This window comes from Microcaecilia unicolor, chromosome 3 (genome assembly GCF_901765095.1).
Source record: "Microcaecilia unicolor chromosome 3, aMicUni1.1, whole genome shotgun sequence".
NCBI classification, from domain to species: Eukaryota; Metazoa; Chordata; class Amphibia; order Gymnophiona; family Siphonopidae; genus Microcaecilia; species Microcaecilia unicolor.
In genome coordinates, this window is record NC_044033.1 from 350,630,798 (window position 1) to 350,646,297 (window position 15,500).

Here is a 15,500-nt window from a genome sequence, read left to right on the forward strand (position 1 = left end):
ACTTCCTCCGGGTCAGGGATCCAGTGTGTTTGAACATTGGCGTAGAAAAGGAATCATTTATCTACTACATCTGATAGACTTGGAAGGGAAGATTAAGTCCTTTCCCAATCTACAGCAAGAGTTTGCCCTGTCAGAAATGGACATCTTTGCATATTGGAAGGTACACCAATTATATTCAATTGTTACAATGGACAGACTTAACCAAAGATGTACAGCAGACATTAGCCAACGCCTTTACACTGGGCTCTCAACAACTGGTGCAACTGCGCTTCTATCACAGGTACCTACTTGATTCTACACTGGACATTGATTATCAGTGCTTGGCGAGACAGTGGAGTACGGGCTTGCGTATTGAAATTACCAGTAATTGTATACAGGCATTCCTACAGAACTTGAGCACATATTTGGATTGCGTACTACCTCATGAAACTCTGTATAAATTTGCACTATATGCGTATATTACACCACACAGGGCTCATTGAGCAACTCTGGATGCGACTGGTTGCTGCCCTAAATGCAAAGAGCCGAGGGCCCATCTGGGTCATATATTTTGGGCTTGTTCTTATATTCAAACCTTTTGGATAAGCATTCTCAAGTTTTTCATAAAGATCTGGTTGACATTGGTGGCCTGCACACCTCAACTTCTCTTTGGGATCTATACATTGAGTGTTTTACGTCACTAGTTGCTGCGCCAAACTAGTTGCTATCAAATCCATCCTGCAAAGTTGGTTGTCTCCTGTAGGTGCAACCTATCAATAGTGGCATATAATGATGTTAAGAGACTTATCAATGGAGCGATTAAAGGTCTATGACCTGACCTAGGGCCTAGGACCCCTTTTTCAAGCCACATGGAAACCTTTTTGGTTCACAGTTTCGCCCAACGCTGGCAGACATCTTTTGAATCTTCAAGTGGTAGGCAGTATTTTTGTACTATGTTATAACTATCTATGCCTCGGTACAAGGGGAAGGGTCAGGGGATGGGGGTGGGTGTTTTGGGAATGGAGTACAAAAGGGGGGTTAGATATATGCTATTCTGTGTCCCCTACAAAGGTCAAAAGAAATGTTGTATTATGGGTTTGACAGTGGTAACTTTGACTCGAGTTTTGTATTATTGCATAGTTCATTCTTCAATAAAAAGATTTTAACATAACACCATTACAGAATTGGCGCTAATTGCATCCCTTTGTGGCACTTTAACTTAGGCCAAATACTGTTAAAGGGTAGTCAACTTAAATGGTTTCTTCATTAATCTAATTCTATATAAAATAGAAACCTATTAATGTTATAATAATCTTCTTACTATTCTAATAAAGTGATAAAGGTGTTCAGAGTGATGCCCAGCAGGGGATTAAACTTGTTCAGACCATCAGTGCACCGCAAAGATAATTACATCAGACTCTCCTCTTATCTGAGTCCAGTACTTCCTGTAGGACATAATTTAAGAGGAGAGTCTGGTGTAATTATCTTTGCGGTGCATTTATGGTCTGAACAAGTTTAATCCCCTGCTGGGCATCACTCTGAGCACCTTTATCTCTTTATTAGAATAGTAAGAAGTTCATTATAAAATTAATAGGTTTCTATTTTATATAGACCTTAATTTAGGTGCCAATTTTTAGACTTGACACCAAAGCAGTTATCTATCTATAGCTATCATCTGAAAGAAGCTACTATTTTTAACCATACCACAGCAGAAAAGTTTACAACATAAAGTGAATATCACTTGCAGACCCCCAGATATCTTCACAACAACAAATAGGATGCAGATAAAACCCGTTCGCTCATGTCGCATGGTCATCAGTTTAGCAATTAGATATACTTGGCATACACCTGACGCATGCCTGGTTCACATAACTTCCACTCTCTCACCACTGCCAGGCAGACCGTCAGCATAATAAGCTGTACCAAATGAATTTGATTCTTATTCAATTCTTGACTGGCCCAACCTAGCAAAAATACCCCTTAATCTCTCCCTATCTCTTTTGCTAATATTTGTTGCACCGATTGTCCCATTCTCCCCTAATATTCTACCATCTTTGTACATTCCCACTGAGTGGTGTATCCAGACAGCCAATTTACGGTGGGCCTAAGCCCAAAGTGGGTGGGCACAAAATTTTCTCTTTGCCCCCACCTCCACTCTGGCACTCCCCTACGTTCAAAATGTAAATATCTGGACCAGGGTTGATGTTACACATGCAGGGGCCAAAGGCAGAGACTTGGAAGAGTGCCTCAAAGTCTGCCTGCAGGTTGTGTCTTCTTCAGCTTGCTGTCCCTGCTCTGGACATCTACTTTCCCTTTCATTAGAAGAAAGTGCTTAACCTGATTATATTGGAGGATATCTCCTGCTTTCAGATCATACTCCTCCTGTAATTCTACAAAGGGTTATATGGTCCCCGTCTCATGATAATCACCCAAACATTTTTATATTTTATAGGTTTAGGAAGGAATATCCACCAATTTTTCTACAGTACCACTAGCGTTTTATGACAAATTGTAATTGTCTGGAGAACAGAGAAATGCCTTCCCTGCTGTGCTAATTACACTATCCCCAGCCATTGTGTTCTGTTCCAGCACCACCCATTGTTTCTCTACAAGTTAATTCTGTTCTAATAAAGTTTTCAGCTTAGCTGACTTAAAGATGGCTGGATATAACCACAGGGAGAACTGATGGTCCTAGGGGTGAGGAGAGGTACACACAGATTGGTTATTTTCAGATTTCTCATTTCTGTCTATACTTTCCTGAGCAGAATCTGCTTATGGTTAGAGCAGGTGTGAAGTCAGTGGGAAGCTACCTTTGCATCTGTTGATCTAACAAACACATTTTCAGAAGGAAATGTCTTTGAAATGAGTGGGGACGGTTTGCAGATACTTTGTTTTGGATAGACCTTCAGATTATGCACCCTACTGAAAATCACCCCATTACTGGTTTTTGCAGGTCACTTGTCCCTGACCTAAAGATTCCTCTGCTTTGGAAAGATCTTTGCCTTAACATAATTCGGGACTCAGAGAAGAGATTTAGCCTCACTTTCCTACTGGGTTTCCTTGCCCCCCTACTCCAACCCCCAGCTCTCCTTCTCCCCTTTGCTTGTCTCCAACCCTTGCTTCTTATTCCTCCCTCCAATGAATGACTAGAGTTCAAATAAATCTAGACACCTCCAATTCTATCACATATCTTCCTGTGGCAGCAATCCATAGTAACACGAACTCACATGGGGGATGTTGCATCTGTTACTGGAAACAACCACAGCTGACCTGTTTCCAGAACTAAAGACTTACTAATATATCTTTTATCTTTTAGATAGCCTACCCCAATGATTCAACCTAACCAAAGCTTGCCCACATGATTCTTAATGACAATTGTTATACATCGACTATGTTTCCCATTATCCTTTTTGCTACCCCATATCCATTCCTCTCCATCTTCCTATGCCTACCTCCCAACGCTCATTTCCTTCTGCACCCAATCCCTTCTATGTTCAATTCACTTATCCGTTAACCCCATTAATTTTGCGTTTACTACAAACTGTATATTCTTCTTACGACTTTGTAATTCTTTATATTGTTACTATGTAAGCCGCATTGAGCCTGCCATGTGTGGGAAACCGTGGGGTACAAAAGTAATAAATAATAATAATAATAATCTTTGTGATAGAAAAGATATACAAACTATAAGCACTGGATAGAAAGGAAAACCCTGATACTGCACCTTAAAATAGCTCATAAAATCTAGATGACAGGGGAACTCAGCAGTTATAGCTTTTCAATGGAACCCTACCATGGACCTAAGTCACAATGTCAGACTCTGGGGGGCAGTTCTTTATAGGCCACCTACTCACAAAATGTGTGCACTTCTAACTAGTGCTGTCTGATTCAGTCAAAAAATGTTCAATTCAGTATGATTCGATTCTTTTAAAAAATTGTTTTTTTTATTCAATTTGATTCGATTTAACTAGATTGAAATAGCGAGGCCCACATGCTAGTATTATAACACAAAGGGTAAAAAAAAAAAAAAACAGACAGCAGCAATTGAACAAAGACAAACTTTAATGTGAGCACGCCATGCTGTTACATCATGTGAAAAGTGAAGTTTGGTCAAGTCCTACATCTTCCAGTTTTTATTAAGAAAAATCATTTTGTCCACTTTGGCTGGCTTCAGACAACTGCGTCTTGCAGATATAATTTGTCCAGCAGCAGGAAAAATTATTTCTGAGGGCACAGAGGTGGCTGGCGTACTCAGAAACTTCTGTGCAAGCCAGTTCAACAGTGGCAATTTCATTTGACTTTGCTGCCAGAAACAAAAAAACATCACCGCCAGTTTCCAAAGGATATTTGTGTTTATAGCAAGCAAGTTCTGCACTGCATCTGATTCGAATATCACTGTCATAGTCTGATTGTGATGGAAGTCTTGATTTCTTAGCTGAAACATTTATACATTCCACTGTTTCCCTGAAACTGCGTTTCTGTCCAGGTTTATCCACTTCCTGTGTTCCAAACTCTGGAACAGCTGGTAATGTCTAGAGTGATCTCCATGGCTGTGCCACTGCTGACTGGTACATCAGTGGTTTGCATTTTTACGATCTCTTGAGCTGCAACTGCAATGACATGTGGTACTTCGCTGTAGGTTGACTTGAATCTCGGATCCAGGAAAGTGCTTAATCTATATAAATTATCAAATAATATATCTTGAAATCTGTGGAGTAAACTTTCTTCAACTCTTCTTTCAAGCGAGAGATAACTTTCAGGTTGCTGATTCTGTATCTTCATCATTGATATCAACTTCTTCTCCTGAATCTTTCCCGTATCTTGTAGTGATTGAATTAATCAGATGTTCAACCAGTGGATGAACAACAGACACAGTAACATAGTGTTCTCCAGATGCAATTGTTGTGGCGTCCTCAAAAGCCTGCAAAACATCAACGAGTATTTGGGCAAGATCATAGCCACGTTTGTCAGGCGCCCCTTTCTTTGTGATTTTATTGCTGCTGCTCGAAGCTAAACCAATGGGTTGCTTCAGTTCAACTGCACTTTGCAACATAATGCAAGTACTATTCCACTGTGTTTTTACATCATCAATCAGTTTCTTCACTGGCATTCCCAGCATTTCTTGAGCAGTTTTCAAGCTTTCTGTAAGTATAGTACTGTGATGGAAAGTGCTGACGATAACATGGAATTTATTGATGACATCAGAGATTGCTGGATGAGACCGCAGCCCATCTTCCACACATAACTGCAGAGTGTGTCTGAAGCAGCAACGGTGAGCGGTACAGCTCCTTTCGAATACATTTCCCTACTGCTTTTTTCATTGATGCAGCATTATCGGTAACAATTGCAAAAACTTTGCCTTCTAGCTGCCATTTCTTCACTGCACTTTCCACAGCATCTGCTATATTGTCACCTGTATGTCTTCCTGGCATGTACTGCGTATCCAGCACAATATTCATTGCATGAAAGTCATCATCTATGCCATGTGCAGTAATTGTGATATAAGCCGCCATGGTTCTGCTGGTCTAGGGATCTGTGGTAATGCTTGCATATCTCAGACTTCGAAGCTGACTCAAAATGTAGATGGACAAATCATCATATTTAGCTTCAATCATTCTACCTAAAGTTTGACGTGATGGCACGGTATAACACCCGTTGAGAGACTGAGAATAGGCCAAAAAGCCTTCATCTGTAACAACACTAAATGGCTGCATATCTTTACCAATAAAATACATGAGGGCAATGTCAATTTCTTTCTTATTTGCTGGTGGAAGTGGCTTGTGGAAAAAGCATGAAACCCGGGCTTCAGAAGAGGCTGCTGATGCTTTAGGCTTTCTGACCACAAAAGTGTTGGACTTAACAGATTTCTTACAAGTGTCTTCGGCTTGCAGATCAACAAATTTTGCTTTATGATGTCTTTCAACATGCTGCCAAAGATCACTGGTGCCACCACTATGTTTAACTTTAACTTTGCAAAGCATACATTTCACAAATTCTCCACTCTGTATGGTATCATCATAACTGTGTAAATACAGACCATATTACTGACCTCTGACCAACAGGGCATGCTGACCTTGCTTTATTCTCTTTCTCTGTCAAATCCATTGCGCCGGGGGCATCCTGCGTGAAGAAGACGGAACTGCAATCTTCCCTCTAGCAGAGTGCGTTTTTTAGGCTTGGGGAATGGTCAGAGAGCCACCGGGTCTTAGTAGGGGTGCCGTGGGGGAAGGTGCGAACGTGGTGGAATGGAGGCTGGGGGCATCCTGCGCGAAGAAGACGGAACTGCAATCTTCCCTCAAGCAGAGTGTGTCTTTTAGACTTGGGGAATGGTTGGAGAGCCACCAGGTCTTAGGAGGGGTGCCGCGGGAGAAGGTGGGAACGTGGTGGCATGGAAGAGGGTGGGACACACATCCTGCGTGAAAGAAGACGCAGAGGAAGGCGGGAAGGTGGCTGGTGGCAGAGGAAGCGGCTAATAGTGAGCTTTTTAAAAAATCGATTTTTTAAAAGAAACAAATCTATTTGACGAAAATGAATCGAAGAATCGATTCGAATCGCGAATTAGACAGCACTACTTCTAACACATCAACATTGTAGTGAAAAGTACATGTCAACAGTCACACTTTTTACTTGCTGTCTGTCTGGGTACATAGCAAAGGGCAAAATGGTGCATGTTGCATTTGAAATTTGAACGTATATGTGCCTTTTTTACTTCCTGAATACATTGATTGCATACCCCTGCTCCCCCCCCCCCCCCCCCCCAAACCAAAAACATCTCTTTCAAACCTGGCTACAATTATGTACATTATGAAGGCAGTGGGTACTTTTAGCCAGGCAAAGAAATGCAATTTTCAGTCTAACTTCCTTGAGGTAACTGGCTTTGAAAATTCCACCCCCTTCCTGTTACTATCAAATATTATTCTATCCCAGTTTGATTCACATAAGCTTATCTATCTCGGGAAAGCTCTGCAGTATGACAAGCCTTGCTGATACCCAAATTCACCATATAATGCCTGCTCTCCTCACCCTGTCACCACTCAACCTGATTACTGTTTCTCCTCCTCCCTATCCCCCAGCCCTTCCTAAGCACCCTCACCAGCAAAGCCATGCTGGCTTTATCCACCCACCCATCTACTCTCCTCTTGAGCACTGATAGCTATACCCCAAACACAGGAGTCTTCTGAGAGTGTACGTGTGTGCTGACATACATAGGTGCAACCCACAATTTGCTAACAGATGATGCTATGAGTATTTTATTCTGTATATGTATGGTAAATGTTCATTCTAGTCCTTGAGCCTTTGCCATCAACCAGAATAGATAAAAATGGCAGGCTGCCTGACAGGTGAATGGATTACACCGAAACAGTAAGAGATAGACAACGGAGTGAAAGGAAATGTCAGATATTGCAGTTCTGGAAACTGGAAGAGGAGCAAAAAAAGTCTGACTCCAAGGAGAAAAGAGCTTTCTCCACTGAATTGACACTGCTAAATTTCCACTTACATAGCTCTGAGCTCCAATATGCAGTGAAAGGATCCCAATGCAGGGAAATCCTTAGTAGGACCAAACCTCTGTCCCTGCCATGTAAAATCTAGAGAAACCAAAGTGCACGGCAAACATTGATTTCTGAGGTACTCAGGTAGAGGAGTGTGGTAGCTGTGTTAGTCCACTCTTAAGGTTATCAATAGAAATCAAACAAAATAAAACATGGAAAAGAAAATAAGATGATACCTTTTTTATTGGACATAACATTAGCAAAAACCGCCCTTTCCTCTCTGAGCACACCACCCGAACTCTCATCCACTCTCTCGTTACCTCTTGCCTTGACTACTGCAACCTACTCCTCACTGGTCTCCCACTTAGCCACCTATCCCCCCTTCAGTCCGTTCAGAACTCTGCTGCACGTCTTATCTTCCGCCTGAACCGATACACTCATATCACCCCTCTCCTCTAGTCACTTCATTGGCTTCCGATCAGGTACCGCATTCAATTCAAGCTCCTGCTACTAACCTACAAATGTACTCGATCTGCAGCCCCTCCTTACCTCTCAACCCTCATCTCCCCTTACGTTCCTACCCGTAACCTCCGCTCTCAAGACAAATCCCTCCTTTCAGTACCCTTCTCCACCACCGCCAACTCCAGGCTCCGCCCTTTCTGCCTCGCCTCACCTCACGCGTGGAACAAACTCCCCGAGCCCATACGCCAGGCCCCCTCCCTGCCAATCTTCAAATCTCTGCTTAAAGCCCACCTCTTCAATGTCGCCTTCGACACCTAACCTCTACACCTCTACCCAGGAAATCTAGACTGCCCCAACTTGACATTTCGTTCTTTAGATTGTAAGCTCCTTTGAGCAGGGACTGTCCTTCTTTGTTTATTTTGTACAGCGCTGCGTAACCCTAGTAGCGCTCTAGAAATGTTAAGTAGTAGTAGTATGTCCAATAAAAAAGGTATCATCTTATTTTCTTTTCCATGTTTTATTTTGTTTGATTTCTATTTATAACCTTGAGGTACTCAGGAAACTCAAAGCAGCTACATTCATAAGAGTAACATCCTTCTGCTTTCTGGCTAAAAACAGTGCTTCTAAGGGTACGCACCAGGTACAGAGAAAGAACTGAGAAGGTCACGTAGGACAAGGTATAGATGAACCTTACCTTATCTGCTGGAGTTAATCGTGCCCAGGGCTTGTCTGCACGACGATCATAGTCTGGGGTTTCTGTTACTTCCACGTATTCGTTGAAACGTAAGATCCTTCTTGCCTGCAGTTCTGCCACTGAGGGTCTCAGGCTGAGCTGTGAGGAGGAAACAGAAAGTTAACTAACCAGCACTGTAAACGTTTTTGAGAAATAGAGGGTGAGGGGTGGGGGAGCAGTGGCCTAGTGGCTAGATCAACAGCCTGAGCACCAGGAAAGCCAGGGCTCAACCCCTGCCTCAACCACCAACACCCTCCATGACCCCAGGCAAGTCACCATCCCCCATTGCCCAAGGTATCCAGCCAGACCACAAGTCTTGAAGTTTCAAGTTTTATTAAAATTTAGTATCCCACCCAACAGTACCTGCCATCTGGGCAGCTTACAACCTAAAAGCTGGGGGAGACAAAACAATCCAGACTCAACAACATACGATAGGGAAAGAGGGTGGAACTACAATCTTTGATAGGATAGGAGGTGGGGAAGCAGGGACACACACATTGTACTTGAGTACTCATCACTGCATACATCCAGTAGCACTGTGAAATGATAAGTAAGGAAGCCTTATTATTCCTGGTCTATAAAAATGATCCAGAAAGTGCAAATCATGAGCCTTTCTCTCAGCTCTCCCACAGAAAAACTGTAAACAATAGCTCTTCAAAACCAAGCAAACTATTTTGAAGGAAATAATTGAACTGTATCAAAGATTTTTTTTAAAGTGCAAGTAGCATTCCAAGGCAAAACATGCCTGTTATTTTAATTTCCAGTATTGCTTTTTGCTTTTTTATTTATTTTTTAGTGCTGGCTGGCTACTAAGAAGAAGAGTGCTAATAGTGCAGGTGCTGTATATCTCAGTGGGGGAGGGGAAGACATCTTAAATTGGAACTTAGCAAGTAGAATGTTGTTAAAAATACTACTGGATTGTTGGTTCAGTCATGAATTGATAATGAATGTGAGTGTGGGGCAGAACGGATGAACTGTGCAGGTCTTTATCTTCCGTCATTTAGTATGTTACGATGTCAGATATTTTTCTGTAAATACACTAGCATGATGATAGGTGTAGAAAACACCTTGTAGCAGACTAAGCCCATAACATTTTATTTACACAGGAAGCTAGACTGACCATTTTGGAAACTTCCCAGGGCTGAGTGACTACAATTAGATACCTGGGTAGGGAGAAGAAGTGAAGAGGTTGGGGATGTCGGAATAAGTTATTGATTTATTTATTTTGACTTAGCAAGTGCGGGGCCCTGTGCAGACCAATTTGGTGGGGCCCCATCCTAGCCCCGCCCCTACCCCAGCTCCATCCCATTGATAAGATTATTCAATTTTTAGAAATTTTTTTATTTATGAAATTTCAAATAAAGACAAATTAAGCTAAACTTGTATAGAAAAACTGATTGAAATAATAAGCACAATGCTATCATGAAACCTCCCTCCCCAGAAATTATTCAGTTCCACTACAATTAGTAGTTCCAATTCTCATAACCCCAGGGGGTCAGAGGTGCGGACACACAATCTCTCCACTGCAAAACACTATACACAAACTTGTGCAAAAACACACTCATAACCTTACCAAACCATAATAGCATTAATTCCAAGGACAGGACGAGCTACAACCTTATGCGTGGAAAGGCAGAACTGTAATTACACCAGGCTCTAAAACACCAATACACTACCTCGTGAAAAAAAACCCCCAAAAGTGTTGCAAATACTACACGCTAGCAGGATACTGCACTTTGATCACACATGAAAAACACATGACACAACAGATATGAAGGCAAAATACTGAACTGGAAAGTTAGCTCAAGAAGTCAGACTCAGCATGCAGCAATACTAGAAAAATTGAAACTTGCATGCAAAATATCACAGATGCACATTTCCAAAAGCTGACATATTCCAATTAATAAATTCAGAAAACTCAAATAGTAGCAACATTCCATGTTACCAATCCTTCCCCATGTCTGTTTCAATAGCAGACTATGGGCTTTTCCTCCAGTAACTTGTTCAAACCTTTTTTAAAACCTAGATATGCTAACTGCTGTTACTGCATCTTCTGAGTTCCAGAGCTTAACTATTCATTGAGTGAAAAAATATTTCCTCCTATTTATTTTGAAAGTATTACCATGTAACTTCACTGAGTGTCCCCTAGTCTTTGTACTTTTTGTAAGGGTAAAACAGCGATTCACTTCTACTCATTCTACCTAACTCAGGATTTTGCAGACCTTAATCATATCTCCCCTCAGCTGTCTCTTTTCAAAGCTGAACAGCCCTAACCTCTTTGCCTTTCCTCATATGAGAGGAGTTCCATCCCCTTTATCATTTATGTGATCCATACCAGCACTGATGTCAGGCTTACCGGTATGTAATTTCCCAGATCATCTCTGGAACTCTTTTAAAAAATTGATGTTACACTGGCCACACTCCAATCTTCAGGTACAACGGATGATTTTAACAGCGGATCAGCACTTTAATGTTTGAGTTATTTCAGTACCCTTGGATGCATGCTATCCGGTCCAGGTGATTTACTACTCTTTAATTTGTCAATTTGGCTCAGTATGTCTTCCAGGTTCACCGAGATTTCTTTCAGTTTCTCCGTATCATCACCCTTAAAAACCATTTCTAGTACAGGTAGATCTCTTTCATCTTCTTCCGTAAAGACCGAAGCAAAGAATTCATTCAGTTTCTCCACTATGGCCTTGTCCTCTCTGAGTACTCCTTTTGCTCCTTCATGATCTAACAGTCCTATGGATTCCCTTGCAGGCTTTCTGCTTCTGATGTACCTCAAAAAGTTGTTACCGTGAATATTTGCATCTATTTCAAGTTTCTCTTCATATTTTCTTTTAGCTTTCTTTATCAGTTCTTTGTATATAACTTGCCAGTGCTTATGCTGCTTATTTTCTTCATTTGAATCCTTTTTCCATTCTTTGAAGATCGTTCTTCTGGCTCTAATAGCCTCTTTCACTTCACCTTTTAACCATGTTGGCTGTCGTTTGCTCTTTTTCCCATCTTTGTAAATGCGTGGAATGCATCTGGTCTGGCCTTCCAAGATAGTATTTTTAGACAGCGCCAGGCCTGATTTAATGTCCTAACCTTTGCAGCCGATCCTTTTAGCTTCATAAAAATACCTGGTCACCTGTGACACAATGTAACCAAAGACCGTAACAGACATTACGTGACTCTTCTTCCCCCTTTCCCTCTCTAAGTTCCCGCCAACTGTACCTACCAAACATGTACCTCATGCTACCATAATATCACTTTGTATTCATTCATACCATGTATTTGTTCAGACCGTAATCGGCTAACGCTGTTAACGGTTATATGTAAGCCATATTGAGCCTGAAAAATGTGGGATACAAATGTAACAAATAATAATAATTTTCCTCATTTTATCATAGTTGCCCTTTTGAAAGTTAAATGCTGCTACAGTAGATTTCCTTTATGGCTTTACTCAGACCTAAAACCGTTACATCTCATATGCCACCAAAGACTAGATTTAAAATGACTCTCCCTCTTGTTGGTTCCTCGACCAGTTGCTCCAAGAAGCAGTTATTTATTACATCTAGGAATTTTATCTCCCTGGCACTCCCTGAAGTAATATTTATCCAGTCAATATTGGGGTAATTGAAATCACCCATTATTATACTGTTGCCCAATTTGCCAGCTTTCCTAATTTCTGTAAACATTTCTTCATCTGTGTTTCTGTCCTGGCTGATGGTGTATAGCCCTACAAGAATACTCCTTCCCTTCACACATGGAATGCCTATCCATAATGATTCCACATTGCTATTTGTTTCATGTAGAATGTTTATTTTGTTTGACTAAATTCTCTCTTTAACATATAGTGCAACCCCTCCCCTCTAATTTGATCCCCTCTATCACTGTGATATAATTTGTACCTTGTTAACACAGTGTCCCATTGATTGTCCTTTTTCCACCAAGTCATCATTAAGGGCCCTGTTTACTAAACCGTGCTGTAGGCACGCTTTAAAAATTAGCACACGATAATGCTAGAGATACCCATAGGAATACAATGGGTGTTAGCGCACCTACAGCATGGCTTATTAAACAGGACTCTTAGTGTTATATACTCTAACTCTCCCATGTTATTTTTTTAGCTTTTAGCATTTGTATACAAGCTGTCATGATTGTGGTCGTGACCCCTCTCAGGCTCACCTTATTTCCGGCGGTCAGCTTCTGAGCTGGCTTCTGTCTGTTCTTCCCGAGTTAGTTCTGTCTCTGTCTCTGTGTGCTGGCTGCTTCTAGCATGGCTCTGATTACTCTACTATACTGCACCTGTGTGTGTTAAGCCTCTCTGTGCTTCAGTATGCTTTCTGCCTGTGTTTTGGTTTGTGTTCCTCTTGCCCTCTGGTGGCCAGACCTGGTGGCTGCATTGGATTGTCTGTGTGCAGTTTCCTGTTCCAGACTTCAGCCCAGTCCAGTCCTGATCTTCCGGCCTGCCAGACTTGCTTGTCTTGTTTGAGCCTGCACAGCACCCATAGCTGCCTGGTGATTGCTGCAGCTGAATCTCAGCTGCTGCTGGGCTTATTAGCCATTTGGAAACTCTCTGCTTTGCCTTTGCATCGCCTAAGGCCCTGGTTTGTTGGTGCTTGTTGCACTTCTGCCTAGTCCAGTTTATAGTCTGTATTCTTGCCTGATTCTAGTTTAGTCTTTGTGTAGCTTCTTGTACTGTATTGCTTGTGTCCCAGTCTTGTTTCTTGTTTTATGTCTTTGTCTAGTTCTAGGGTGCCTGTGGTTCTTGTTCAGTGGCTGCCTGGCAGCTTTCAGTTCTGTCTCTTATCGATCAGTGTTTTTTCCCTGTTTCAGTGGCTGCTTGCAGCGTTCAGTTCTGTCTCTTGTCTGTCTGAGAGTCCTAGTCTAGTATTCTGCCTAGCCTCTCTGTGTATTCTAGACCCTGTGTGTATCCGGCTGGTTTCCAGTCCCTGCCCTGTCCGGTAAGTCCTGCCGGCCACCTGCACTCAGGGGCTCAACTCCTGAGGAATGGTGGTCAAGTGCAGGTGAAGTCTAGCTGGCCCTGTCAGAGTTCTGCCTTATCCCTGTGTGGGGTGGCTTTGCCTGCCACAAGTTCAATGAACAGTATGGGCTGTTAATCACACTAAGGTAATCTAATACTGCAAAAACTGAAAAACAGCCAAACCCAATCTCAAAGGGTCAAATGTAGTGAATATACACTAATAAATGACAAATGGGAAATACCCTCACAAACCAAGGTCACTGCCAAGGTCTGACCATCAAGACACTGATATCTATATAAGATTTGTGTGTCTGTGATCTTATCTCTTTCATGGGGTATATTTTCCCATATCTTGTCAATAGAATTGATTCACAATGAAACCATTACTGAGCACAAAAAAACTCTCCAAGCAGCAGCATTACTTAAATAAACAAACTTAGCTGTCTCATTGCTGGCTGAATGCCCCACACTTCAAACTGGTGACTTTCAACGGGGCCCAGATCGTTTCGCCCACCTCACACAAAACTTTTCTTTTGTAGATTCATACCCCAACAATTATGCTAAAGTTGAGTGGTTCCTGACGAAGCCCTGAGGTGGGCGAAACGATCTGGGCCCTGTTGAAAGTCACCAGTTTGAAGTGTGGAGCATTCAGCCAGCAATGAGACAGCTAAGTTTGTTTATTTAAGTAATGCTGCTGAAAGTCAGTGTCTTGATGGTCAGACCTTGGCAGTGACCTTGGTTTCTGAGGGTATTTCCCATTTGTCATTTATTAGTGTATATTCACTACATTTGACCCTTTGAGATTGGGTTTGGCTGTTTTTCAGTTTTTGCAGTGGTTTTGCCTGCCACTGCCGCTCCTCGGCAGTGGCCCAAGGGCTCACGATCCAAGTTCCTGCTTTTGGGAAAAGCCTGACACAAGCATTTCAAATTGTGATTTTTTTTCTTGCATCTACAAGCTGCTTAGAAGTTGAAAGGGATAATGTGCATCCTTTACCCCTGCTCTCTCCTTACTCCTTTCTTTCTTTCACCATTCTTGAAACCTCTCTATTGGGATTCCATAAATGTCCTGTTTCAATCCTTCAAGGATACTCCACACCAAGCCATGCATTCCTGGCTGACAGAGCAGCTTTTAAACTAGAATGGAGGGGAATGCTGACAATCTCCTTTTTAAAAGTTAGCATTAACAACCTGCTTCCATCCCGGTGAAGGTGGAGCCCATCCTTTTGGAACAGTTTTCCATTTTCCCAGAATGTTGCCCAGTTCCTAACAAATCTAAATCCCTCATCCCCGCACCATCCTCTCAACCACGCATTGAGACTTCTGAGCTCTGCGTGCCTTTTGGGTCCTGCATGTGGAACGGGAAGCATTTCTGAAAATGCTACCTTGAGGATCTGGATTTCAGCTTTCTAGCCTAAATTGGTTTCCAGAACCTCTCTTCCACATTTTCCCATGTAGGGAAATTAGACTAATGTAAAAGAGCCTTTAGATTATATGGTATATTGTGTGGTTTATTTAGTGCTTATTCTCAGAAAGTAATGAAATACAGTTAAAACTCTGTAAGAGGACTCCTCTCTTATTATCCTAATTAGAATGACTATAAATTAAGACTATAAATGAAGAGTTGTGCTAGGGGTGGGTAGGTCCTGCTGTGCCTTCTATAGGCTATCTGTTAATGCTGTAGAATGTGGCAGAATTTTTAAATTTTGAAAACTATGGGGAAAAGGGTTTTATACTATCAAAACTAAGCTGTGCTGCAAAACTAAAGTTAAAACTCTATACTAGGTTTTTCTGTGACTATAAGCTCTGTATTCCTTTATTTTAAAGGGCTAAGCTGTGCTGCAAAACTAAAGTTAAAACTCTAGAC

General features: G+C 41.8%; 1 protein-coding gene across 2 annotated transcripts in view; it reads right to left on the bottom strand.

The window, feature by feature from the left end:
- Positions 1 to 15,500, bottom strand: part of PHACTR2 (phosphatase and actin regulator 2) — a 237,959-nt gene that overhangs the window by 34,157 nt on the left and 188,302 nt on the right. For both annotated transcript variants that reach the window (XR_003941615.1, XM_030198490.1), the window contains exon 11: positions 8,626 to 8,763. Coding sequence is in view for 1 of the 2 variants with exons in the window: in XM_030198490.1 (XP_030054350.1) it covers positions 8,626 to 8,763 (138 nt within the window). In the remaining variant the exon portion in view is untranslated. The remainder of the gene's footprint in view (positions 1 to 8,625; positions 8,764 to 15,500) is intronic.